A 27,659-nucleotide genomic window follows, 5' to 3' on the forward strand; every position below is an offset into this window, starting at 1 on the left:
TCCTTGAGCTGCCTCCTCTTATGTCGAGGGTGGACGATCCTATGTTGACCACTCAATCGTCTATGTGAACTTCTTGATGCACCCGAACTAAGACAGTTTAGAATCCCATGATTAGAGACTTGCATGTCATTGTCAAAATACAACTGTCCGTCCATAAGATGTCTTTAGTGTCCTAGGGCTTAGGACCACGTACACCACTATGACGTGAATCAACAATATCGACAATTTGATATAATAATATTCAGGGATTCGTACGGATCAATTCAATGAACTCTTTCCACTAAAGAGCACCTGCTATCTATCCTTAGTGTATCCACACTAGTGGTTACGAGACCGGCTATACTCATCATATGAGTGAGGCTAGATAATGTTATTTTATCCGAATACTGTGATGTCATTTTCTAGTATTTTTTGAATATGAATATTTGGAACACATGCTTAAAGACTAGTGATCTCCACATTATGATCTTATCATAATTCATTAAGTCGGATCATGTATTGATAGACTTGATTATTAGTATCACATGTGTACTATAATGAATATATTTTATTAATGAACATGGAACGAGATATAGAATGTGTGATTGTTTTTCCTGCGAAATATATTTTCATCAAATATTACTTAGGGTGCATTGACATGAAGATAATAAATATTCTTCTCTTTACGCATGTATAGATATTGAACAGGCAGACATGGGTTAATGGACATACCAAATGCAAGCCATCTATTAAAAAACAAACAAATACAAATTGAAGCATAATATATAAGTTATTAGTAAGAAACTCTATATTCAACAAGTAGTTAAGAAATCATTTTGAGACTGAACAACTGCAATAATACTTGATATCAAGGGTTAAAAAAAATTAAAAATGAAAAATGATAGATAATCCGATAATTATATAATGATGTATTTAACTAACAATTAAGAAATCCTTTGAGATTGAACAACCAGACTGATTCTTAGATCATATGTTAAAAAAACAAAAAATACAAATTAAAAATCAATAAATAAGCTAGTAATGAGAAATGCAACTTTCAACTAATAGTTTGGAAACCATTTTGAATTGAACCATGATATATTAAATATCATTTTTTTCAAGCTTAAAAAGAATTAGCAGGTAATGAAAAATGGTTGAGACTGGGGGCACTTCAGTTCATCATCATGAAATTTTATTACCATAAATCTACAATTAAAACTATTAAATAGGGAGTGAAAATGCCCCAAATGTAGAACATATTTAAACCGCTTGATATAGGGTTGTAATTTTCAAACTTACTAGTTCATGGTTTTCAGATCGAAGAGGAAGTCGCATCTCTTCGTTCGTTCCTTCAACGATCGAAGTCATCCGCTGAAGAAATTTGGATTCGAAAGATTCTTCCAAGCTTAGCTGCGGATTTCCCAATCTCAACTTGCGCAAATCGAATCACGCGAGGCGGATTCCGAGAATGGGGAAGACGAAGGGAGAAGGCGGGAAGAGTAAAGGGCGTCCTTCTAGTAGCAGGTAAGTCTTTTGATGGTATCCCAGGCTTTTGTTCTTGATTTTTTGACTCGGGAATTCGTTTTTTGTTGCGGTTGTCGCGCAGTATGGCGGCCTCGCTCTTGTCTCCCGGCGTTTCCACCACGGGTTTTGGCGGATACCTTGGGAACACTCGAATTGATTCTTCTTCCGTTGGAGAAGAAGCTGGTTCTTCCGGTTCCGTATGTCGTCGTTCAAAAATTATATTTTTTTATCAGTTCTTCGTTTTTAGAATGTAGAAAATAGCTAATCAAGAATGACTTGCTTCGCATGGTAATTTTTCCGAGAGAGTTGACGAATGAATTCATTTGAGTTCATCTTTCTCACTGAAGGTTACATGAATTAATTCATGGTTTTAGAGTTTATGGTAGTTGAAGTTCTCATCCTTTCAAATGAACATGTCCAATGCGGGTTACACCATGGCTTTTTGAATCATTGGGTAGAATTATTGATGTTAACCTTTCTGATGTTGACTCTATCCATTTACCAAAAATCTCAGTAAAATGGTTATATCTTAACAGGGCATGGACGGGGAACTGGCTCAACATTTGAAAAGGCTTAGTAGGAAGGACCCTACAACAAAGGTGAATGATTGTAATTTCCTTGAAACGCCTTCTCTATGGCAATTTGAGTAGAGAATATCTGTTGTGACTGTATTTTGTGGTTTTTGTTATGCCTTTCTCCGACTCAGTATAATCAGAACAAAAATAATGCAAGAAATCTTACTTACCAATTCTTCTTGCGTGGCCTTTTTCTCTGATGGAGAATCCTTCTCACTGGAATGGATCGCCACCGGAAAGATTACTCCGGCATGCCACTGGCCAAATGCAGCCGTCTGCAGCCAGAAGACATCTCTCGCCAGCACTGCCTATGACTGTTGATGAGCCCTCTCCCAAATAGTCCAGAAAACCTCCCATCCGCTTTGTCCTTGCCTCCCTTCTTATTTATATCTATATTCAAACGCCACACTTCCTGGCGAAATACCTGGCGGTTATTCCAGCTGCCAGCGTGTGTCACAGATCGTGCTGGATGGCCTCCTCATTACTGGTTCCTTCTCCCTTCTTCCTTCCTTTCTCTTTACTCCTGCTCATATACTTCTATGTCGTTTTCATTGCCTTTTTCATAAGGATGTTAATATGTTGTTTATTTCATGAATCTTTATCTGTAAGTGTGATAGGATCCTAGGGTTAACTTTGTCTTCTAAGCCCATAGGGGCATTTTAGTCATTTGCTATTATGTATTTCCCTTTAAATAGGGACGCCCTCCCTTTAGGAGGGCAGCCAATAAGAAGTTGATTGAAGGTCTTCTTGTCTCCCCTCTCCTCGTTTAAGTCTGGTCTCTCTCTCTCCCTCAACAATCCCGTGCCCTCGTGATCGTCTCTACCTCACCACGTCTTCAAACGGCTCGTCCCCGGCCGATCCCTACCCCTTTGCTTGGCCTCCTCTCCGATCCTTCCCGTTTCATTTCTCTACCCTGGGAATTTCTACCTTACCTCGTCCTCTACCCTCCCTCCAACACGAGCCTAGATCAAGGTTCCTGTCAAAGTGTCTATTTTTATCCTCCAGGACTTTGTCAAATTTTGCATTGGATGATACAAATTTTGAATTCTTGACTTCTGCTGCTTTGTAATCAGCTTGTAATTTTTCGATGGAAACTCTTGAAAAAATTATTAACAGGCTGTGATCATTGGAAACTTTCTAGATAAAGGGGCAGGTCTCTTGAGAACGATTGAAAAATTTATTAACAGGGTGTGATCGCCGAAATTTTTTTTCTAGAAATGTAGAGTCGAGTCTCTCTGTTGTCATGAATCACCGTTCACGTGATCTTCCAACATCGTAGGTATGATGGGTCTCCCTACTCTCAAACACGGGGTCAGATGCAGTCCATGTTCCATGAGAACCACTGTGGCCGTGGATATATTCTTGGATGCAGGTCATGGAGACCCCAAAGGAACGGCGAAAGACCTGATGGATTTTGATCGGGCAGACGGTGCCGCTTCAAATGATTCCCATCCCAGGTCTCTGGATGTTGGCCTGGACAGAGCTCGTCCCATCCTCTCCTACCCTTGCTGGATGGGGTGGACCTTAGGGGCCAAGCAAGTGTGTCCACTGCTTTCTCTTCTCTTTCAATGATATTGAGAGGCAGCTGAACCAGATGCATTATTTGGTTTCAGACCCTCAACCATTCCGCACTCCGATACTGATAAAACCAACCTGACTTAGAAGTAATTTGAGAATCGAAGGAGATCATGAATCTACAATTCCTTTAATTCCAATGATGAGTAAGTTGGCGTTATGAAAGGGGATCAATGATATGGGCTAGGGAAACATTTATTAATGTAGAAGAAGATACCTAAAGTATGCCTTGCCCATAAGTTAGTTCACCTTGTAAGTGTTGTGGTGTTGTGAGGGTGAGATGGCTCTTGTCATTTTGGGACTCGTGCACTCTCACATGTTTCTTTCTCCATGGCCCATTTTCTGATTGAATGGTCTCTCCCTCAGTCTTTGCCTCTCAGTAGTTTTTTGTTTTTGATTTTTTTCCAGACTCCTTTCTCTATTTATGAGCTTTCATCATGGTCTGTTTCCTACAATACTTGAACCAAAGTAGAGAATGACCCAATATCTTTTAAGTCCACAATTCGGACCCATATCCTCTTTGTTCATCTTGCTTGTGCTGCTTCTTGATTGTACAGACATCGTTGTTCTTTTTGGCTTCATGAAGAACTTGTCTGTGGCCTATGATAGTCAAAAACACCTATGGGAGGCACCCCGTGTTTCATAAATGCTTATGTGGGCGTGGGAGTCTAGAATGATCACACCTTGTGTTTCTAGCAACTTCTCTCAGTGTTTGAAGAATGCTCTATGGAAGGACACGGTCTGACTGAAGTTCGGTCAGACCGGACTGAACCGGACCGTCGGTCAGCCTTTTTAGGGCTGACCGAACATTCCGGTCCGGGTCCGGTTCGCACATCGAACCAGACCGAAGACCATTACTCTCTCTCTCCCCTGCTTCCTCTCCCTCTCCCCCTTTCTTCCTCTGTTCTCTTTCCCTCTCTCTCTTTCGTCCTCTCTCCCGGCCGTTCTCTCTCTCCCGCTCGTTCTCTCTTTACCTGCGCATTCTCTCTCCCTCTATCTCTCTCTCTCTCTCATTCTCTCGTAGTCTCTCCCGCGCATTCTCTCTCCCTCTATCTCTCTCTCGTTCCCTCGTTGTCTCTCCCGCGCGTTCTCTCTCCCTCTATCTCTCTCTCTCTCGTTCTCTTGTTGTCTCTCCCGCGCGTTCTCTCTTGCTCTCTCCCGTTCGTTCTCTCTTCCTCTCTTTCTCTCCCTCTGTTCCGGTCTCAGTCTCCCTCTTGTTCGCTTTCCCTCCCTCCCTCCCTTTCTCCCTCTGTCCCGTTCTCACTCTCTCCCTCTTGTTTTCTTTCCCTCTCTCTTTCCCTCGCCCTCTTTCCGGCTCTCCTTCCTCTCTTCCTCACTCTTTCACCCGCTCTTCCTCTCTCTCTCTCCCTCCCTCTCCCTCTCTCTCTCTCCCTCTCTCTTCCGGTCTTTCTCTCTCTCATTCGCTTTCCATCCCTCGATCCCTCTTTCCATTGCTCCTGTTCTCATTCTCTTCCACTCTTTTTGTTTCCCTCTATCCCTCTCTCAATCTCGTTCTCTTCCCCTCTCTCTCACCTTCTCACCCGATCTCCCTCTCCTCCTCTCTCTATCTCGTTCTCCCCCTCTCTCTCTCTCACCCCCTCTCCTGCTCTCCCCCTCCTCGCTCTCTCACCCCGATCTCCCTCTCTCTCAACGCCATCTCTCTCTCACCCTCTCTTCCTCTCTCCCTCTCTATCTCACCCTCTCTCCTCCTCTCTCTCAAGGCCCTCTCTCTCTCGCCCTCTCTCCCTCTCTCCCCTTCTCTCTCAAACTCTCTCCTGCTCTCCCTCTCCTCCTCTCTCCCTCTCTCTCAAGCCCTCTCATTCTCTCTCCCGCTCACTGTCACCCCATCTCTCTCCCGCTCTCTGTCACCCTCTCTCCTGCTCTCTCCCTCTCTCATTCTCTCTCACACACTCTCTCCCTCTCGCAATCTCTCTCTATTGAACTCCCTCCCTCTAGCCTGCTCCCTCTCCCTCTCTCCCCCTCACTTCCCTCTCAGGCTCTCCCCTTCTTGTTCCCCCTCTCTCCATCTCTCACTCTTTTCCTCTTTCTCTATTGTACTCTCCTTACCTGCTCCCTCTCTCCCTCTCGCTCTCTCTCTCTCTCTCTCTCTCTTCCTATGGTATTCTCTCTGCTGTTACACTATCTCAGTGTCACTCTCTCCCTCTCTCATTCTCACTCTCTTTCACTATCCCCCTCTCACTCTCTCATTATTCAACACTGCTTCAGCACCCAAGGTGACTTTAGATGCAGCTAGAAGACCAAGTCAACTTAACATTGAATAGTCAACATGACAAACCGAAAACTGGACCGGACCAAGCCCGGACAGAGACCGAGACCGAACCGAACTTCAGGTCTAGGTTTAGGTTTTTGGTAAAACCGGACCGAGACCGGACCGTGTCCTTCCTTAGAAAGCTCTATCCATCCTCATCTTCTCTGTCCCTTGTGGCTCTCGTCCTCATAGATTAACAGAAGTGAGGAATCTGTCACCAGATTGAGGGGTTGTCAGAAGTTGAGGGAAGACTCCAATTTGGATTTATTTGACTTTTCTCCTGTATAGTTTTTATGAGTGCATCTGGCTCTTCATTGCAACATAACAGTGAGCAGCCAGCTCCCACTATCCTTCCTTCGTCATCATTTTGCCACTCTTGAAACTCTTATCTTGAATTCTATAAATATACTTAATACTTTTCAGGATTTGGCAAGGAGTAGCATGAAGGTAGTGTGGACGAACGTGTTTATGGAAAACTATGATTTTGCTTTCTTACAATCAATTAGTCAGCCTGTTAGTTTGTGTTCACTTGCCATGCCGTTTCTCTTTTATGTAGGTGGGGTACGTGTTTTAAGTGGACTACATCACTTTCCTTTATTTTTTGAGGACTTTTGCGAGAGGGCCACACATGATAAGCGGCCCAATTCGAGTTAGGCTTTTAAGTCATCTATTTCTCACGTGGAAATAGATTACTTAAGTTTTCTGTAAGCTGGTAGGTAACCATTCTATTCCAGATTCAATAGACGATATTTTATGTTTGAGTTATTCCCTAACCCTAGTAGAACAAGTGGCAACAGCCGGAGTTGAAAAAGGTGAGCGAGAGAGAGAGAGAGAGAGAGAGAGAGAGAGAGAGAGAGAGAGAGAGAGAGAGAGAGAGAGAGAGAGAGAGAGAGAGAGAGAGAGAGAGAGAGAGGGAGACAAAGATGAACAAAAGAAAAAAATAGAATTAAACAAGGGAAATTGCTACCCTGGTGTTTGTGGTGGAGAGACCAACTAACTTGCCCTTGATTCCTTCCTGAATTCCTCTTTCCCTGGCCCTCCTCACCTCTTTATAGGAGTAGGGAGAGGGGAGTAGTAAAGGGAGTTGAGGGGTCACACACTCTCTGAAGTAGAATGGGTGTGTGTTCTTCAAACCAACTCTTGACGGTAAGTCCTCTCTGAAGCCTAACAGGTAGCAAGTCTCCTGCTTCACAACCTTTCTCCCTAAGAATAGTGCTTCCTTCTCTTGGAAATAGCAGTATACCTGAGAATAAAATTTACTTCGTCAATCATACTGAAATAATGTCTTCTACTCAAGAACATCAACACAAAATCATTTTATATTCCTCCAAAGTATACTCTTTGGCAACTTATTCCAAATTTAAAACAACTCAATTTACTGAACATTAAAAGATTAAGATCAATATTGCATTTTGACTTAGCAAAGCCAAGTGAATACACTTTTTGATGATTTAATTGGCTCTGAGTTCATGGTATATGGTTTTGCTTCCCGTGTTTTTTATTTTTTCTTTACACCTATTCACGGCACTTTTATCAAACTGCGTTGAGTAAAGACTTTCCGTGTGGGTTCTCACGTTTTTTAACCAGAGTTTTTGATGCAGGTGAAGGCCCTGACAACCTTATGTATTCTGTTCAAAGAAGTTCCCCAATCAGAGCTGGCTCTTGTTGTACCAAAATGGGTATGATCCTAATTTCCCACTTATTGTCAGTAATCACCATCATAATCCTCTCTATACCAATTTTTTGAAGTTTGTACTATCATCTCTTTTCATATATTCTGTATTCTCTAAATAAGATCCTACAAAGATTTATCTGATGATACTTTCTTTCCCACTTAGATTACATATGAGAACTTTCGACAACACATGACTACTGTCTCTTTTAAATCCAATGAGAACAAAAAAGAGACGGCATGACAGTAAGCAACATTTTTATATGGGCAACCCCCGTGGCGAGAAAAAGAAGTTCTGGCCCGACTTCTGTTTTTGTAGATCCAGGCGTGATACTTGACATTAGGAGCAGATAAAGAGGTGGCTTTTCGGATATTATCCAATAGGGTTTTACTGGTTCTCTGGGGAAATATGTTGGCCTTGAAGAAACCGTGAGGGGATTTAACCTTATTCACTCAGGAGAATTACACATGACAGTAAGCACAGGCAATAGATAAGTCTTAGATGTAATGGAAATGATATGGTCTATCGTGGAAATAGAGAAGTTTGTAAGGATCTTGGTATAAACTCAATCAAGGAAAATTCATGCGAGGGGAGAGAGAAAATAGAGAGAGAGGTAGAAGAACAGCAAAGAGGGGAGGTCCAGATTGACACTTGTGTCTTCTTGGGAGGAACTTGCAGCCAATTTTGACACTAAATCTTGATGCCTCCTTACGGAGGACCAAGTGGATTTTACCTGAGAAAGTTGTTTGGGAACGTAAAATAAAAGACGTATCTTGTGAACAAGCACGTGATGATTATCAGCCATTGCTATTGAAGGCAAGATCTCGAAATCATAAGTGTCACTGAGGATCGGAAGAGAAAAGGATGAATTGCGTTGCCTTTTGACTGTCTCAAGAGGGAGGCGTGTCTGGTGCGAGAGGTTGTACCCGATTTGGTAACTCGAAGGATGTGTCTCTCTTGGCAAGAAGCTGCCGCCTATTAGAGTGGGATTTCCTTAATCAAAAAGTGGTAAATCAGGAAATCTATTGCTGTTGTCCTTGGGCGCTGTTTTTGAATTCTCACATGATTTCTTTCTGGGACCATTACTAGGATTCTGGTAAAAACTGGGGAGTTCTTATCCGGGAGAAAACTGGTGACTGTCTGAGAGGGTACAGGTAGAAGACTGGTGGTATGATCATTTCCAGGAACTCAGAATCAGAGGGAAAGTGCAGTAAAGATCATCGGCAGAGAGATACAAGAAGGAATCCTGGGATGGACATTGGCTAGGGGAGAGATATCGGCTGAATGGGCATTGCACGGGAGAGAGATACAAGAAGCAACTTAACTTCGATTAACTTCGTGGCTGCCCTCCGAAAGAGAGGGCTGCCCTGTTTCAAGGGAAATACATCTAAAGAGGAAAGGATGGAAGTGTCCCTAATATGCCAAATGACTTAAGTAAATTTAGATAGGTCCGGGATCATATCTGATTCTTGGCCTACCACTTTTTTCCCTAATAGTTTCTCCGCGACTTGATTTTATCATTGTGGATCTTCCTGCTTGGCCCAGGTTCAGCACATGGAATACTAGACGAATTTGGTGAGAGAGATTTCCGAACTTAAAGAGTAGGGTGACATTCAACTTTTCATCTGGTATCTGATATTTAGGTCTGATAAACCCTCGAAGTAAAACTATGACAATATCAAATCTAGCTTCATCCATCCATGCTCACAATATTATCCTGCCAACTGCATAGGGAAAATTGCCTTGAGAAATTATCATGTTTTCCCTCTTTATTTTATGACAAGACTGTCAGGCGCCATTCAATGGTCTTATCATTCCATGCTTGTTTCCAAAATCAACTTGCAGAGACCTTGACATAGGTCTCTATCAAGGATGGAGATTTTGAAGGAAGAAGAGATATTGATGGATGGATAGATTGAGAAAACATGAAGAATACAATTGAGTAGAGGCGATACAGGTCCGGATCTGCTCCTGTACAAATTCTACAGAGCATCTCCCGTATTTCTCATGCCCTCCACTTTCTTCTGCCTTCTTCCCCCTCCTGCCTACTTTCTAAATTGCATTTGTCAACATTATCTTCTTCCCTTCTCCCTTACGGGGAGGGGATACATGTATTGGAAGGAAAACTCCCAACCCTAATGACGAAAGTACTTTCTTCTACATGATACAGTCCTCCCCAGGACTTATCAAAGCAAACGATGGAAGGGAGAAGCCACGTCACGTGCCAGCGTGGAGCACGAGCGCCCAACAGAATGAGTACTACTGGGAGCAGAAGAGAATAAAGAGGGGGCAGCAGAAGCAGAGGGGGGCGTGTTCTTCCAGAGTTAGTTACAGGGAGATTCTCTCAGGGAGGAAGGGCCGATTCGGCTCGTTCCATCGCCATCGCAAGGAGGGAGCCGATCTGGTCTCACCTGCGGCTATCCAGTCTTCTATTTCGATTCTCTCAGACTCGTTGGAGAGTTCCTATTTCTCTTCATTATTCACTTCGGATTGAGTTATGTTTCTGGAGGTTATAGCTCCTATACATTTCGACCGAGTGGAACTATGTGCTGCATTTGTCTGATTCTAACGATCATAACTACCGTGGAGTGTTTTCTCTAGTTGAGCTACTTGCGGCATAGCCAGGTCATACAGCAGGAAGTTATCGCGGGAGGATTCTGTCACTACACTCCTGTGGTCTCATTAATATCTATATCCTATAGTTCTAAACACATTTCCCCCTTTTCCATTTGAATCTAAGAACAAGGGTTAATGATCATATTTAAGCGACAGCTTTTCTTATTTCCTCTTGCCATATTCTTACTGTTCTTGGGTTTTCTTATCTCTGTTTTACGTGTACTTTATAGTTATTGGGCCTGGTTGTTGGATATACAGATAGCAGGCCAAATCACTACTTAAGGGGCTGAATCCTCAGGCATGAGATGTTCCATTTTTTGCCTTTTAATCCCTGATCTTGTGACCGTCCTAGAGTAGGCTTCCATCTTAACCCCACCAAGACTTCTAAGATCATGATCTTCTTGCTCAGTTCTGATATTACATTGCACAAAGTATTCCACATGCATTCTATAACTTATTCTTCTCATGCGAAGTGTGGATTTCTATCCAAATGCATTCTATAATTTTTTACCTTTTTTGTGTATCAATTACTTCAAGAGTGTCTTATCGTTTTCAGGTTTTTGAGTACAAAAAACTGTTATATGATTACAGCAGGGATGTCCGGCGGATGACTCATGAAGTTATGATTAATCTGGCTACAGCTGTGAGGTATGATCCTCTTGCGCTTGTTGCCTTTCTCTTTGACAATTTTGATATGCTGTGTAACATCAATGATGTAGGTCTAACTGATAGGGTCACATTGGTGATAATCTTGAGGGGTGAATGTAGGGAGGGGACTGCCGTTTTCTGCTGATTGCTGTTCTCTGCTGGTCGGTATTTTGTAGATCGTTGGCTTCCATTGAGAGCCAACATCTTTCTAAAATAAAATCACCTCATGTTCCAATTCTTTTGTGTAGAAACCTGGTGACCGATAATCCACAAAGGGAGGTTGCAGGTTTGTCCGGTAGAAGAAGGAAAGTGGGAACCAAGATGCAGAAACAGGGACGAGATGGAGCAGGTCGCACGGTACCTCTCGGGTTCAGACCTTAAGATCTGAATCAAAGTAACAAGGGTATGACTGCAAATAGAAAAAAGAAAGGTAAAGAAAAATAAGAGAAGTCTGCATATCAGTTTCTAACACCAATGTTGGAGAGTACAATGAGAATGGTCAGAGGAGCGGTCGAATGGAGGAGCAGGAATCGACCAGGATCAAGCCACGTGAAGACGTGGCTAAGGGTTGACGATGGTCAAAGACTTAAAGAGAACCGATTGGCAGGGAGTAGGGATCGGATTGGAGCTGAGCGGCTGAAGATCCAGTGAGGTGATCGTGGGGGTAGGGAATCGCCAGACAATCAAGGGAATTGGACAGAGACTGTGAGCCAAGCGGCTTATCTTGCGGTGATTCTTGACTGCCCTCCTAAAGGAAGATCAACAAGTATTATAGAGAAAGGACCCGATCTAACCTAAAACATCAAATGCTCAGTTACCCCTAATGGGCTAAAATGCCGTAGATACCCCTTGGGGTATAGGATCGTATCAACCTGCAATGCTGCAAAGGTTGCTGTTGTCTGCTGCCGTCTGAAGCAATTTTCCATGTATGTATTGATTGCCAGATTCATCAAACGTCAGTATGTACTCCAAGATAAATTATCATGTCTCTAAGTCCCTGCTGTGACCTTCAGGTGGTGTTCAAAATGAGTTGATGACATCACTGCCTTATTTTCAAAATGTACCGCTCCATGATGTAATTCATTGTTTGGATAAAACTTCTGTTGCTTGTTGCCACTTAACAATGTGCAAAAAACGTGACGTCTTGAAGTGGTTCTGTCTTTATGAACTTGTTAAGAAAATTGTGTCGTTTAAACTGACTGAAATTGTAAGCTTTCTGACTGCGATCTCGACAGTTCATCAGCTGCTTGCTCCCAATGAGAGAAAAATAGGACAGTGAGATTTCAGGAAAATAAAGAACTTCCGACTCCCTGCAGATGAGCGGAGAGACCATGTCACATTTTTATTTCAGACCCTCTGACCCTGCATTTGAACAGAAGTTTCTGATGAGAAAGATGGGGGGAATGCATTTACTCTTACTGAAGGGATATGATAGCCGTCACCAGGAGTACTGTTGATTAAAACAATCAGACGATAGTGAACTAAAATAGTGAAAGATGTTACTAAAAGATGGAGTGGCTGCTTAGTCTTCTCTGATATTATATAGAAGTTCAAAATGGTTTCTGCACATCAGAACCTTGAAAAGTAGGGAGGTTAAAAATTCAGAGAGCGGGAGAGGAGAGACAGATCTTTTTATGACCTCTGATATTCAGACATCCTGGCTCTGTGTCTGTACTTTTTATTTATATTATCTTGCCTTTTGTTTTAATCTTTGGTGGCCCAATGTCCTTTTCCTTCATTTCTTATTAAACCTTCTCTTCTTCCTTTGTCTTTGACAAGTCTTCAGTGGTCTGTCACAGAAAATTCAATCGCTGGTCCACATTCAGAAACAAAGTGATAGCTGTTAGACCCCGTATAGTTTTTTGTTTCAATCTACTTTGTTTTCTTTGACCTCTGTTTGTGCACTGTTTTATTACCTGCTGTGTTTTCTTGTTACGGATAGAGGATTTCTTTGCGGAAGTTATTAAGAAGTACGTCAATGTGTTTTGATGACTCTGCTTCTATTAATGCTCAGGAGAGGCTTGGCACCGCATCTTAAATCCTTAATGGGACCATGGTGGTTTTCTCAGTTTGACCCAGTTCCTGAGGTCGCCCAAGCTGCTAGACGTTCTTTAGAGGTTTGGAGGCTTTCTTCATTCGAGAGCACTTCACCTTTAATTTTTTTATTACTGTTACCTTTTTTTTTTAACTGGTGCCAGCATGCAAATAAAATAGAACCGTCTTTTCATTGTTAATCTGTGTTTTTGCCATCAATTTGTGATCTAATATGATCATTGACATGATTACTTCCCATTTTTGTCATTTTATTAAATGTTAAAATGCAGGCTGTTTTTTCTTCGCAAGAGAAAAGATTGGATGCCTTGGTCCTCTGTGCAAGTGAGGTTTTTCTGTATTTGGATGAGAATTTAAGGATCAAGCCTCAAGAAATGATGGAGAAATCAATCCCTCCTGATGAATTGGAAGAGATGTACAACCACGTATGGTCCTTCAAAAATGAGATTTCTTTTTGACTGTTGTTATTGGGACTCATTTACTGCATTGATTCTGATGCCTTCTGGTGCAATCTATACTATCTAATTTATATGTTCTGTGAATTGTTTATGCTGTCAAAAAGTTCTCTTCTATCCTGTAAAAAAAGGCCAAATAATGATTTTGGTTTTTAATATCGGGCTGCTCATTTCAGAGCTAGTCCACAGATGGACCCGGAGAGATCATATTGGTACCCCGTATTTGATAGTTGTTATGAATGTCATGCCTTTGGCCATATTCTATAGTTTATGCCGCGCCCACTTTTAATGATATGCATTTAATCTAAGAACCTTTTTTTTCAAGAAAGAAAAACTGAACCCACTTGAAATGTGTACATATTGAGACATCATTTATTCTGAATGTATCCTTCAGAAAGAAATGTTATTTTGATTTTACTTCTGTGAAATCTACTGCTTGAGATATGGAATGATCGAGAAGATTCATTCTCATTTCGATACTTCCAATTAACGAAATGATACAAACTCGGACATCCTAATTGTCAGCTAATATGGGAGACTCGCCTTCGCTTGTTTAAGTTGTATTTGTGGTCCAAACCCTTTTGTTTGCGTTAAAACTCTTACCCTCACCCGGTATCAGTGGCTCTAAAGGTGAAACTTTCTTTAGTAAAATTGCACTTTTAAGTATTATCCGTTGTTTCATTAGGCTTGAATCTTCGTCTTATGCATTAACTCAGGTTTTAAGAGGTTTATGAATTCACTTGCATACTTTTTCTGATGCAAAATATCCAGTTCTAAGTCTACTATTGTGTGGAAAATTTTGGTTTAATAGTCATTTGTTTTGATGTTTTGAACGTTCATCGTAATGGCTAATAAGATGTCTTCATGCCTTCTAGGTTATTTCCTCTTCTTTGTTGGCGATAGCTACACTTCTAGATGTCTTAATAGGAACAAAGTTGCAAACGGATGCATCCGACAAGGCAAAAGAAACGCAGAAGGCTCCTTTAAAGGCCACTGAGAATATCAAATCATCTGCTGAGCGAATTTTTTCAGCACACCACTGTTTTCTAGATTTTTTCAAGTCTAAGAGCCCCCGAGTTCGTTCAGCAACTTATTCCGCACTTGGAAGCTATGTGAAGCATATGCCCCAGGCATTTAGTGAGGAGAATATGAAGACACTTTCTGTAGCAATGCTTTCTGTCTTTTCAGAGAAGGACCCTTTATGTCACTCTTCCATGTGGGATATGTTGCTGCTTTTTTCAAAGAAGTTTCCCGACCATTTTTACCACGCTAATTTTCACAAGACTTTCCTTCCTCGCTTCTGGAACTTTCTTCAAAATGGGTGTTATGGATCACAAGGAGTTTCTTATCCTCTTTTGATTCTTCTTTTGGATTCTATGCCTCATAATGTTGTTGAGGGGGAATCTTTTCTGCTGAAGTTCTTGCAGAACCTCTGGACTGGACGAAATCCATACTCTTCATCTTTGGAACTAGCGGTCTTCTTTAAAACGTTCAGCGAATGTTTTTTGTGGGGGTTGTGGAATTCGTCAAGGTGATGATAAGTGGATTTTTTTAAAGTCTGCTTTTTGGTCTAATCGTTTGCTAACTTGAATATTTGCAGGTTCATGACTAGGGAAGATGATGTTTCTAATTTACAACTAAAACTCATTGTGAAGATCCTTGTTGGTATTTTGTGGCATGGGTATCTTCTCCCGGTGACCAAGGACCAAGAACAGACGTTATATGCTAAGTCCAATTCATTGGTCCTGGACGAACCTCTAGTCTTCCATGAGCGATTATCTAAAGGTTCTAGCGTAAATTATCCTCTTAGCTACTTTCAGGAACTGGCTAAATGCATTATTGTAATTCTTTCCCGTGTACATCAGTGGGAAGTCAGTTTGCTTCAAGCCTTTTGTATGACATTTCACAAAGACTGCTTATATACCTTGCAGCAATTAGAAAATGGGCAAATATGTTCCGTACTGGCACAGCGAATTACAGACTTCTTGTTGGTACTTCATGAGCTCGTGATACAGGAAAATCAAGCTTGGCCTCTGAGTCATATCGCAGGGCCGCTTTTTGCGGACGTATTTCCGCTTCTTAGATCCTTGGTGAGTGCTCATCTGTGGTGATGAATTTTTCTGGTATCAAATCTTCATTATTCAATGTAGCTTTCAAAGATTTGTTTGTTTCTTCCAGGTTGGCGCCTCATTTTAGTGATGAATCCTTAGGTTTCAGCTTAGGGACTCTCCTAGAAACCCAAAATATTAGCATTGTCTTCATTTTGTAGTGGACTATATTTCCCATGCATCGTGCCTTATACTCGTGTTGTCAATACTTGTACTTTCCTTCTCATATCTGTTTGAATATTTTTAGTCATGACGTTGAGGTTTATTGTTTCCATGGTCAACCCATGCAGTTTTGGAAATCCTTTGGGCTTATGTTAAGTACGATTTTCTCGATTTCATTCATCAGAATGAAATACATTTCATTTTAAATTTCTTTTTTTAAAAACCCAAAGGTTTTCTTGTAAATTTTTCTATGATGGTATTCCTTTTAAGCATGTTTTCCTAATTCCATCCGTCTGCATATTATTTCTTTATGTCTGCCTTTCCTATTCTTGATACTGGGGGGGTCGTATCAGGATCCTGATGAGACTTGTGAAAAGTGTCGAATACTGCAGATCCAGTGCTCCTCTAAACAGCCGCTGGCCACGTTTTGCATGTAGGATGTGATTATCTGGCTGTAGCCTGTCCCAGTCTTCCCCAAATGCCAATATTATTTCTTTGATAAATGTGATTTCTTTCATTTGTTTCTTAAATTTTATTTTTTATCTTGTCGTTAAATATTTTGTCTTACAGTTATGGTATTCATCTGAAACCAAGGATTTGATGTCAAGAGTGAACCACTTCTCGTCAAATTTATTCTGGGTTGTTCTTTTCATTATGAAATTTTACTTTCACCTATTTAATTTTACTTTTTTCCCCTAATTTTTGCCAGGATTCCCTAGGCGCGGTCAATGTCTTACAAACGTTAGTCAAAATATTTGGACCAAGAACGATAGTGTCACATATCTTTACTTCAAGTACTCGTGGAGGGAGGGAATCATTTGATGAAGGCGATGATAAAAAAGTGACCGACTTCTTCTTGAAATGGTTTGAGGATGATGCTCTCCCTTTGTGCCTTGAAAAATATGCTCGTTCTGGTGGTTCAAGGGTTGAATTATTGATTTCTTTACTTGATGGAGACGTTTTCTTTGAACAATGGTCTCTTATCATGGCATACGCTGAGAATATGAAGAAAAGTCCTGAGAATGGACATGTACGTGTGCTGGCACTGCTGTTGGGGAAAGTAAGGGAAATTTTGCATGATAAAACGCCAAACATGAAGGGACCTATTTTTGCATCAACTAATGAGTGCTGGAAGCACGATTTTTTGGAATCTGTGGCAGCTTCTGTTTCCCGCCAGGATGCATCACTCCCTGAATTTCATGTTTCTTTCTTATGGTACATTACTCTTTGCATTTGATTTTCTACTTCAATTTGGTAAACCCAAAAAGAAGATATTCTGACTTTATATCCATTCGTTGTACTCTCTGTATACATGTTTCAGTGCTGCCCTTGGAGGTTCATTGGAATTTGATCAAACTTGTTTTCTATCTGAAGAAACCCTCTTGCTTGTATTTGAAGAAATTCTAAGGAAATTAGTGGGCCTTCTTTTGACCTCTCCCTTCAACTGGGAAAAGTCTGCTGGATCTTTATTGCTGTCGCATGGTTCATTGCATTCAGTTCACGAAGTTGAAGCTTCTTCAGAAAGTTCTCTAGAAATGGCGCAATCTGCATTTGATATTATAAATGGAAGTGTGTTCTGTTTGAAGAGGCTTGATGTTGAAAACCCTGAATTGATTGCATCAATCTTAGCTGTCATATGGATCATTGAGTGGGAAACTACCATTACATTAAGGGAGTTAGCCAATGAAAAATCAGATGGATTTATAGATTTTACTGAAGACCGAGAATACAACAATGATGACGCTTCTCTTGACCATGTTAATGCCAGACTGGGCCTCGGAAAGAAAATGAAAGATTTTCATGCTAGGATCAGATCTACCTTTCTGAGAGGCCTTTCTGCACCATGTCGTGGAAAAGTAGAAGATATTTTGGTCCTGACCATCAAGGCTGCAATATCTGATGTAAAAACTTGGACATTTGCTGGTATGAGTAGTTTTTGCTGCGAATGGGTTATGGAGATACTTCAAGACATTTGTCAAGATGATCTTGAAGATCAAGTTTTTTTTACAAAATTACTGTCTGGAAGTAAATCTTGGGCTTTCTGGGTCTCTCCTGGCATTAGTGATAGCGGATCATCTACTATCAATTTTGAGTGTCCACATAGAACCCAAGAGATGGTACCTTGACTCATCCATTTTGTTCTTTATTTATTGAATGATGTTACATTCTACTCTTGAACTCTTAGAGTCCTTCACTCCCCCTGATAGCTCAATCTCCTTGCTTGCAGGAACAGATTCATCAGAGTTTTTCGTCATTTATATTCAAGCTAATTTTGAATCTAGGAGTGGGCAAAGTTATTGGTGGACGTCCATCAACCCCTCCTTCATTATGTACAGAAGACCCTGACGAGAAGTCTGTGGCTCATTTATCGTCTCGTTCATGGCTTGCTGCTGAGCTTCTTTGTTCTTGGAAATGGCGTGAGGGCAGTGCTGCCGGATCTATACTACCATTACTGGCTGATTTTGCCAAAACTGAATTGTCCGCTGAAGAGAGTATTGCATGCTGTGTTGCCAAGATATTAATTGACGGTGCTGTACTCCATGCTACGTCTGGCCTACCAAGCTTCTTAAATGCATGGATGCTATCAGACGATGAGGTTGAGAGTATTTTAAACTCATACTTGAGAGCTCTTGTTGCTTTGTTGCAGACATTTATTGTCAAAACCAATACATGGACCAAGAAAGAGGCACATTTGCTTGTAGAATATGCCATTGGAAAATTATATGTGGGGGGTGAGGTGGATTTACAATGCTTGAGGATTCTTCCATTTATTCTGAATGTGGTTATTCAACCGCTACATGGTAGTGAACTGTCGTTTGATGAATCAAAGGTGTTATCTACTCTTGATTCAGTGGCTGAGGAAAGGCTACGGAGGTACGCCTCAAACTGGCTTGAGAAAGCTCTTTCTCTGCCTCTGCTAGCTTTGGGTCAAGCTGCTTGTAATGGTAACGTCATATTCTTTCCTTTTTTTGTTTCAGTGACTTCACATCTCCTTTTTTTATTTTATCTTTCTGGTCGCAGATTCAGCGGAATGGGTACAACTGGTCATTTCTTGCCATCCATTATTTATAATCAGAGAGCACACAAGTATCCAAGTCAAAGCGTCTCAGGAACTTGATCACTTGCAAAGGGAATCCCTGCTGTATTTATTTCGGAGGCAAAGATTAGTTTACGAGGATAGTTCATCGATGAAGGCTAATACTACCCTAGCCAATTTGATGGCTGTTGCTTTAGGGTACTGCTGGCATGATTTTGATGACGATGACTGGGTCTTTGTGTTTTGCCAATTGAAGTCATTTACAAATTCAACAGTTCTAGTTATGGAGGAAGTTGCAGAGCGCGTGGATGCAATTATTTTGAATGCTGAGACTGGTGAAGGGTCTGATATTTTAGGAAAAAGAATTGTTGAAGCTGTACAGGTCATTAATCCCTTGCCAGTAAACATCACAAGGATCGCACTTGTCTTATTTACTTTAATAAGCCAGCTTGAAAAAAATAAGGAAATTGAAACTGCTGAGACTCTCTGCCCCACGTGGCCCAAAACATGGGCGCCCATCAGGAATAATATTTATGACCACGCCCTTAGGCTTTTCTTTGCCACTGGTACAACAGAGGCTATTGCAGGTTCCATTGGTTCGGACAGATCATATGTTATTGCGTCAAGCAGGCTCGCATATTCTCACTTTTGGGAGCTCGTCAGCTTTTGTGTAATCAATTCGCCTTATCATGCAAGGAAATCCGGGTCACAGTCAATGGAACTCTGGGGCCTTAGTAAGGGACCCATTTCAGCATTATATGCAATCCTCTTCTCATCAGCACCTCTTTCTTCTCTGCAACTTGCTGCGTTTCACCTCCTTTGCTCGGAACCCTTGTCTCAGCTTTCTGTCCTGAAAGAAAGCTGCCTGCTGGATGCTAGCACCAACAGCGAGAATGTTCTTGATTCATCTTCGGACGGATCGAGCTGCTTGAGGGACGAGATCTCTTGCATTATTGGAAATCCTGCTGGTGAAGTTCTGAAAATGGATCTAACTTCACTGCCACGTGTAATTATTCGACATCTTTTTGTCAAATTTTTAAAAATTATTCGTTATTCTCGAATTGAAACAACTTTTTTCTTGTTTCGGCTGTGTAGGTGAATATCTTTCTTTGTTGGGGGGTGTTGCTGTTGTATTTGCAGTCACTACCATTGTCTTCCTCTTTGAGAGAGAAACTGGTCATGTGCATTCAAGATTCTGTCAGTCCAGTTGTTCTGGATTTGGTCTTCCAACAGTTTCCATTGAAGGGGGGATCTGTACATGGTCTGAAGAAGAAAGATATGGAGCTTGCCATTGAAACAAAAAAGGCCGCTGATGCTGCGAAATATACTCTGACATCATGCTCTTTGTTGTTTTCTGTGGAGAAACTTTGGCCCATTAGTATGGAAACTATGGCTGTATTCTCTGGCTCAATTTATGCCATGATGATTCGGCTCTTGCCTGCTTATGTTCGAAACTGGTTTACTGCTCTGCGTGATCGATCCTTGTCACAGTCTATTGAATCTTTCACAAAGGCTTGGTGTAGCCCTCCTCTTTTTTCAGAAGAGCTATCTCAGGTATATGCAGAGGCTTTTTCAAAATATCTTTATTGTTTTGTGTAAAATCTAATTCTGCCTTTTTTTAGATTGCACGAAACTGTACGTGGTTCCTCTATAGATAGAGAATTATGGTAGATGATAGACTAGGCCAAAAGAAATAGCATCCTATTGACACTTTGGTTCAACAGACAATGAAAATTTAATTGCCCCATCCTCGCTGTTATCCACTGGTGTCCTCTCTACTCACTCCAACGGCACCACCTGCAGAAACCCTAACTGATGGGCCAGTACAAACAGACACTCTCAATTCATTCTTAAGGATCCCTAGATATATGTATAATGTGGGACACTCATATTGAGTGGCCCTTACTGGGCCTATTAAAGGGGCCTCTTACACGTAAGCCTCAGAAGGACACTTAAAAGAAATATATAAAATATTGGGTATCAAACAAAATACAAAATGAAGTGAATGCACTCCTCAGCTGACACTCGCTGTCACAGGCACATATAATGCCGATGACTGATCATCATCCTCTTGTCATTGTCATCAAGGATACGGGAATTGTGTTCAGCAGTCGATAATGAAGCCATCATTGTCCACAATTTCTTCATCTTCACTAGTATGTGGGACCATAAGAATGATTACTTGTCATCGTCGTTGCCATCCACAGACAAGTGACAATGAAGTGTCATCATTGTCATTAAGGCCCACATTTCGTCATCCACAATGATGAAATCATGAAATCATCATTGTCATCCACAATTTTGTCGTCTTCATTGTCTCTAGAACATCAGTCCATGATGATAACTACACGTTATAGTCATCCCGAGCCACAGACAAGTGACGATGACAAGTCATTGTGTCCTTTAGTCATCATCTTCATCGACATTCTGGCATTGATGAATTGGCTCTTCCACTGCATGCTTTCCTTCCGCTCCTTCTAAATTGGCTATTTGGCTACAATTTCTTGCCTGCTCTTTTTAGAGGAGGGCTACATCTGTATTAAGGGAAACTATTTTATTTGAAAATGATAAAACTACTCTTGATAGGGGTTGGGGATCATATCAGTTACAATTAGGTTTTTTTTATGATGGTTGACATGACAGTTCCTACATGCCCAAAGATCCTATAAACTGACATGATGGCAATGATACAGATCAAGGGGGCCAGCCTTGGAGATGATAATTTTTCTGTGACGGTAAACAAATCTGCATTGGAGATTATCGCAACATACAAGAAAGAGGAATCCGGAATGGACCTGGTTATTCGTCTTCCCAGCTGTTATCCCCTGAGGCCTGTTGATGTTGACTGTACAAGAAGCCTCGGTGTCAGCGAGGTGAAGCAGAGAAAATGGCTTCTGTCCTTAACCGCCTTTGTTTGCAATCAGGTCCGTGATCTTTATTTTTAAATGCTTTTTGAATCTAAGCTTTTGACGGATGTTTATTCTGTTCCTGGTAAAATAAAATGTAGATTTGTTTGTATGGGAACAATTGTATATACTAAATTTCTGGGATTACGGTGAGTAGCACTCTCTCATATTTAGATGCATTCACTTATACGATTTGGCAATATTGCCATACAGGAGTAGGGTTTTTAATCCGTGTGTTTCTCGCTCTCCTCCTCGTCCCACTCGCTCTTCTCCCTTCTCTGTCTAACATACCTTAGTTTATGTGATTGTAATGGATTTTGATTTTCTTAAAATATTTTGCCTATTTCTGATCTTTAATTTCTCTGGCGTCATTCTCCTCTCTCTCTATCTTTTCTATCTTTAAGTATCTTTTCTCTGTCTATCTGTCTGTCAATCTATCTATGTTTCTATTTTTTAAAAATTTCACCTATGTATCTAACTATTTGCTTACATATCTAAATATATATCTATCTTGGTGCAATCAATATGTAACTTGTTTGTTCTATTTCACTAGAATGACCTATGATTAGATTGACAGAGTAATCCCATGGTTTCATTTTATTCAGAATGGAGCAATAGCAGAAGCCATCAGAATATGGAAGAGCAATCTAGAGAGAGAATTTGAAGGGGTAGAGGAATGCCCCATCTGCTACAGCATCATCCACACGACCAACCATAGTCTCCCTCGTCTCGCCTGTAAAACCTGCAAACACAAGTTCCATTCTGCCTGCCTTTATAAGTGGTTCTCTACATCCCACAAGTCAACCTGCCCCTTGTGCCAGACTCCCTTTTAAAAACTTTACGTTGTCCTGTTTTCTATTTCCCTTAATTTATGAGAGATATAGAGGAAGTGGGAGAAAGAGATTTTGATGGTAAAATTGCACTGTGGAATGCATATATTTTTTGAATTGTCATAGAAAGTAAGGGAATCCTAATTTTCCCTGATTTATGTGAGAGAGGTTTATTTTAGTAAAGTTGGAATGAGGATATCAGACTGTTTTTTTGCTAATTCAGGGAAAGAAAGGGAATCATTGATGTCCCAGCGTCTTCAAAGTCACTCTCATAAGGCAAATCCCTCTGTAAACTACTAATTCTTCTTATAGCTTGAGCGAGATCATATGTTTTATGGATTTGTGTCAATGTTAGTTTGTCTTACTCAAGTTTCTTCGCTTGCCATGGATTTATATTGTGGTAAGTAATTCATGGAAACTAGTTCATAAACTTTTTCCGAATTTCATCTGTAGTTGTCTGCAGAAAAACTATGATCTGTTGATAAGGCAAAACTTTCACCAGATATTCTGTGTGTCACTTAACATTTTGGAACATCTATCAGAATAGAAGGCCATACAGCTGTACAGTCCACCTCTAGGTGGGGGCACTACATCTGGCATTTAAAGCTATTTTGCTTCATTGACATAAAAAATTATTTCTTGCAGAAATAGGTTTAACACATTTGAGGAAATTACCTTGTAATCCTATAACATTTATCTCCAAAATCTTATGTTATGTGACTATCATGTGATGTTAACGTATTTCATTTAATTGAGAATTATTCTGGAACTTGAAGTCTGACAGTGTAAGGTAATGATGCTCTTTAAAGACATCTGCAATTGTTTTAGAGCAGTTTTTTTTCCTTAAAAATTAACATCAAGCTCCAGAACTGTCTCCAGAACATCTTTTAAAAGATATTCCAGAACATAAGATTACCATTTTAATGTGATCATCTCCTGGCTAGTCAGAGAGATTACCATTTTAATCAAACATTGTGTGACTTTAGAGGTTTTAATTGTTAAAAGTGCTTATATAAAAAATATGCGTCACTTATGCCATTCATCTAAAATACAACACTGCAGCATGTTGTATTCTTTATCTCTAAGTTCAATGCAAAAATGTTGTGGTAAAATATGCATCAGAATATATTATTTAGATATTTTTCTCCATGGCTGTCAAAATAAACGTTGTTTCTATGATAAACCCTGGGATCTCTTAAAATCTCAAGAGTGAAGCCCTTAATTGACAGTTCTTTCAATCTTACTCAATGACTTAATAGATGATCAATTAGATTAAAGTCAACCCATCATGCAAACACTATTTAAAGGTTCCAATATATATGGAGGACAAGAATGTAAAATAAGATATACAATGATCGATTTTGTCTTTTATTTGATAAACTTTTAGTTATCATGCAGATTTTGTTTTTTTAGAAATTTAATGTGATGTAGTGGCTCCTAAGCAATTAATGTGAATATGTCTACAGTTGTAGGATTTTAATGAATCATGGATGTCTAAATGTAAAGAGTGAAATAAATGACTTTTATTGGATTCAGTTTCGTATTATATACTTGTTTATTTTCAGTTAATATTTGAAATCTTCTCTAAAAGTCCACTTGTCTTTTTTGTTTAGTGTCATTTTATCTACCAAGAAGGTGAATAAAATTGTGGAGTGTGAAGAGCTTTACAACCCCCAAGGTAACAAAAACTTTTGAGACCCCCCAAGATAATTTGTCCCTTCTCTTGCTTTGATGCATTACCAACAATGCATGAAGTAAAAATATGCTATATGTGAAAAAATATATGATATTTTAACTTTTTAAAAAACCTGGATTTTTTTTTGCACATCATTTGTTCACATGTTTTATACCTACGATATCGCAACTAGCACATGTCATCCCTGTCAATGGTTCACATTGATCTTAATGTGAGTGGCAATCCTAGTTGGAGTTTAAGGTTTTAATTTGGTGCATAGCCAAATAAATATAAGGTTCCTTTCCATTAAACCATTAACAAAAATATCATAGTTTGTAGCCAAGGAGAATGACTCATGTGGCCTCATGTTTAGAGTCTAAATGGAGAATAAGTGAACACGCTGGCTCCATCCATATGGTTTACTTTTAAATTTGGGTTAAATAACTGATCCATCTGTCTAATCACAAACCGGTTGTTTTATGGAATTATACAACCTACGAGTCAATTACGCATTGACACTTCATTTGTATTTGTTACCCCAAATTATATTTAGTGTATGCTGGTGTAATATTTATAATGGTAAGTGGATCATGGTGAAATCATACATTGGTAGCCACTTAGCTTTGAGCATTTATTTTACGTATTCATATTCAAAAAAATTGAAAAGGACATGAAAAGATCTAAATAGAATACATGCATATATAAAGATGATCGTTGATCCTATAACTATTTGTGTTAATAATAAGAATAAATAGTGGGTACTCTTTAGGGAAAGAGTTACAGAATTTGTATGTATGAATGCTTTATTAGTTTTCTACCCAACATTCAAATGATGTTCCTTTTCATGGTTTTATAAACGGTCATTAGACTTAAGATACAAAGGACATCTTTTAGATGTGTACCAATGTTTCAACTACAGCCCACAAATTACTAATTATGAAATTCCAATAAATTTTAGCTCAAATGCAACAAAAAATATACAAAGGTAATTGTGTGTCCAAGATGATATTTTATGCCTTCAATATAAGAGGATAATACTTAAAAGAAGACAACACGATGAAATTCTTGTCCAAGGGAGTAGAAATACATGAAGGTTTTTTAAAGATTTTTCAATTTATAATCCTAAGTAGAATGACCAATTAGGGTTTGAGAACTGATCATGCCCAAAGCCACTCAAGCAGTGTTGCACATGTGGGGGATTAAGAGGAAGGGGACTTGTATTTTATCGCAATAGTTCATCAAATTTCCTCGTATATTTTGGAACATGTGGTGTAGCTTGGCGCCTCACGTGTTGCAAACTCGACGTTAAGATATGATTCTTAAGCCTATATGGTAAAGATTATCAATTAAATGGGTTAATAGATCTGTTTTCTAGATGAGCATAATATACACATTATTGTGTCGAACATTTGAAAAAGTACTTAAAAAGCAAAGGGCTATATGGAATAATACGTTAAGAATAAAAGGGAAAAAGTCCCAATTGAAAAATATTCATGCAAGTCTCTCTTTGGGTGTCCTCTTATTTTTTCTTGATTCTTGAGTACTTCCCTTCCTAAAGTGACTAGAAGGGAGAGAAGATATTTATGGATCTATCATTATTCTAATTTAGAATAAGATGATGATATACATTGTCTTGTGGAACCAAAAAGTAATCTCCAACACTCTGAAAACATGCGACTTGAGACAACTCATTTGAGGAACCAAAAAACCATTTCTTTGATTCCGTTAAAGGTGATATAATCATCATGTGTTTTGGTTTTGATTTTGAAGGTCGCATTTTACTCTCTTCTCAAACTGTTGACCATACCTGAACCCAAAAATTTTGCACCCATTCATTACGATACATAACTAGCAATTCCTTTATGATGTTACATCATCTATCTCATATAATGCCCAAATATTTTTAAGGTTCTTAGTGTGTCCAAATGGTTATGCACCTTTCCCCCTCATAAACAAAGAAGTACATGTCTTCTTTATTATCGAATATACATGGCATTTTTTGAGGTATTTAATGTTTTCAAATTTTCATATTTATTTTAAAGATAAAGAAATGTACATTATAGGTTTTCTGGGATAATTGATGATACCCAAATCCCAAATTAAACATTAAATTCCTTTGTTTTTTTAAGACTAACCCCATTTGACTCCTTAGAGTCAAGTGGTTCTCTCACTTCTTATAGTTGTTATTTAAAATATATGACTTAGGTAAATAAAATGGTGAATTTGGGATACAAATTGGATCATTGGAGAAACCCAAGCTACCTCATGGATAATAAAAAGATGCCCAATACACAAGAAGTCCATTCATAACTTCTTAAGAACGGGGTGAACGAAGGGCAATAATTGTGGAACTAAACCACAATTTTAATTTGAAAGGCCCGTTTTCAAATCTGGGAAGGAGGGAGCGTGGATTCAAGCTGGAAAGAAAATAATTCTAGCCCTCACAAACCCTTGGAATTAAGGTACTTCTATTTCTTTTCCCCTCTCTTTATATCTCATCTTAGATTTCTGCTCCCAACTTGTTGTTAGAGGCCTAATACATTAGATGTCTTTGATTCATTTTTGTTCTACTAGAGTGCAAGATAGAGAGTTCAAGGGTGATCAAGATTCTTAGAGAAATAACACCACTTGGTCCTTGGGGGAAATAACAACTAGGTTTGTGTCATCCCCTGATTGAATGTTTTGAAATCTCTCATCATTTTCTCTATGCAAACATCCTAGTGGATAGCCTAGACTTTAAGATTTCCAACGCATTAAAGGACATTAAACGACACTAAAAAATTCTTCATGTAGCAAAGAATACAACATCTTTCCTCTACCAGTTGTTACCCAATTAAATTATTGAAAATCACATTAAATTATTGAAATTTATCTAAAACAAAATAAATATTAAAAATTGTGTTGACTAGGTTTCCTTTATTTCGTTGATTTCTTCTTTAGAAAATTGTCTGAAATCCAGAAAAATATAAAATCACCCTAAACAATTTTTTAAAAATATATTTTAGTTACTCTCTCATTTCCTTCTCTTTGTGGATTCGACCCTTGCTTAACATATTCGAATTAACTTAGAATATTAAAAATATCATCATCTCCAATGGCATGAACGGTGCCAAGTGTCAATGTCTAGTTGTCATCATCATTATCATAATCTCAATAATGCATCATCATCATCATCATTATCATCAATGACAACAACAGTAATGAGTGCCGGTGATTAATCATCATCATCAAAGGTCTGATCATATATACTGAAGCCTATAATATTTACATGAAAAGTATATTAACAATGACGTAGATTGAAGACTGCAATACATACATTTAAATTATCGGCTGATTGGACTTGAATGAAAAAAAGGAAAAAAAAATTGTAAAATAATGTTTGTTATTCTTCAGAATTTTAATTGATCATGTTCGAGCAAGACCATCCATTTAAAATTGTAAAATAATATTTGTTAAATGACGTTGACTGAAGACTACAATACATACATTTAAATTATCGGCTGATTGGACTTGAATGAAAAAAAGGAAAAAAAATTGTAAAATAATATTTGTTATTCTTCAGAATTTTAATTGAT

At 39.4% G+C, this 27,659-nt stretch overlaps 1 protein-coding gene across 4 annotated transcripts; it reads left to right on the plus strand.

The window, feature by feature from the left end:
- The first annotated feature begins 1,264 nt into the window (after positions 1-1,264).
- Positions 1,265-22,627, plus strand: LOC144707247 (HEAT/U-box domain-containing protein). 4 transcript variants are annotated; one of them, XM_078580409.1, is made up of 16 exons: positions 1,265-1,503; positions 1,586-1,700; positions 2,040-2,102; positions 7,524-7,601; positions 10,768-10,859; positions 12,874-12,976; positions 13,184-13,336; positions 14,242-14,897; positions 14,967-15,456; positions 16,346-16,851; positions 16,958-17,753; positions 17,864-18,581; positions 18,658-19,679; positions 19,769-20,227; positions 21,367-21,597; positions 22,185-22,627. In XM_078580409.1, exons 1-16 carry the CDS (start codon positions 1,448-1,450, stop codon positions 22,410-22,412), a joined length of 5,766 nt encoding a protein of 1,921 aa, XP_078436535.1. In that variant the 5' UTR covers positions 1,265-1,447; the 3' UTR covers positions 22,413-22,627. The 4 variants fall into 4 exon arrangements, with proteins under 4 accessions (XP_078436535.1, XP_078436536.1, XP_078436537.1 ...); XM_078580410.1 differs by lacking the exon at positions 1,265-1,503 and having other exon boundaries at positions 1,636-1,700; positions 7,510-7,601; XM_078580411.1 differs by lacking the exons at positions 1,265-1,503; positions 1,586-1,700; positions 2,040-2,102 and adding an exon at positions 6,493-6,634.
- Positions 22,628-27,659: the final 5,032 nt, after the last annotated feature.

The sequence above is a fragment of the Wolffia australiana genome, chromosome 8 (genome assembly GCF_029677425.1).
Source record: "Wolffia australiana isolate 7733 chromosome 8, ASM2967742v1".
Taxonomy (NCBI): domain Eukaryota; kingdom Viridiplantae; phylum Streptophyta; class Magnoliopsida; order Alismatales; family Araceae; genus Wolffia; species Wolffia australiana.

What these genes read in the sequence shown, in the direction of transcription:
- LOC144707247 (XM_078580409.1), top strand. Translation starts at nt 1,448, where the DNA reads ATGGGGAAGACGAAGGGAGAAGGCGGGAAGAGTAAAGGGCGTCCTTCT. An exon ending in AATCTGGCTACAGCTGTGAG is followed by an intron (nt 10,860 to 12,873) that starts GTATGATCCTCT and finishes ATTAATGCTCAG; the next exon opens with GAGAGGCTTGGCACCGCATC. An exon ending in TTTCAGAAGAGCTATCTCAG is followed by an intron (nt 20,228 to 21,366) that starts GTATATGCAGAG and finishes GCAATGATACAG; the next exon opens with ATCAAGGGGGCCAGCCTTGG.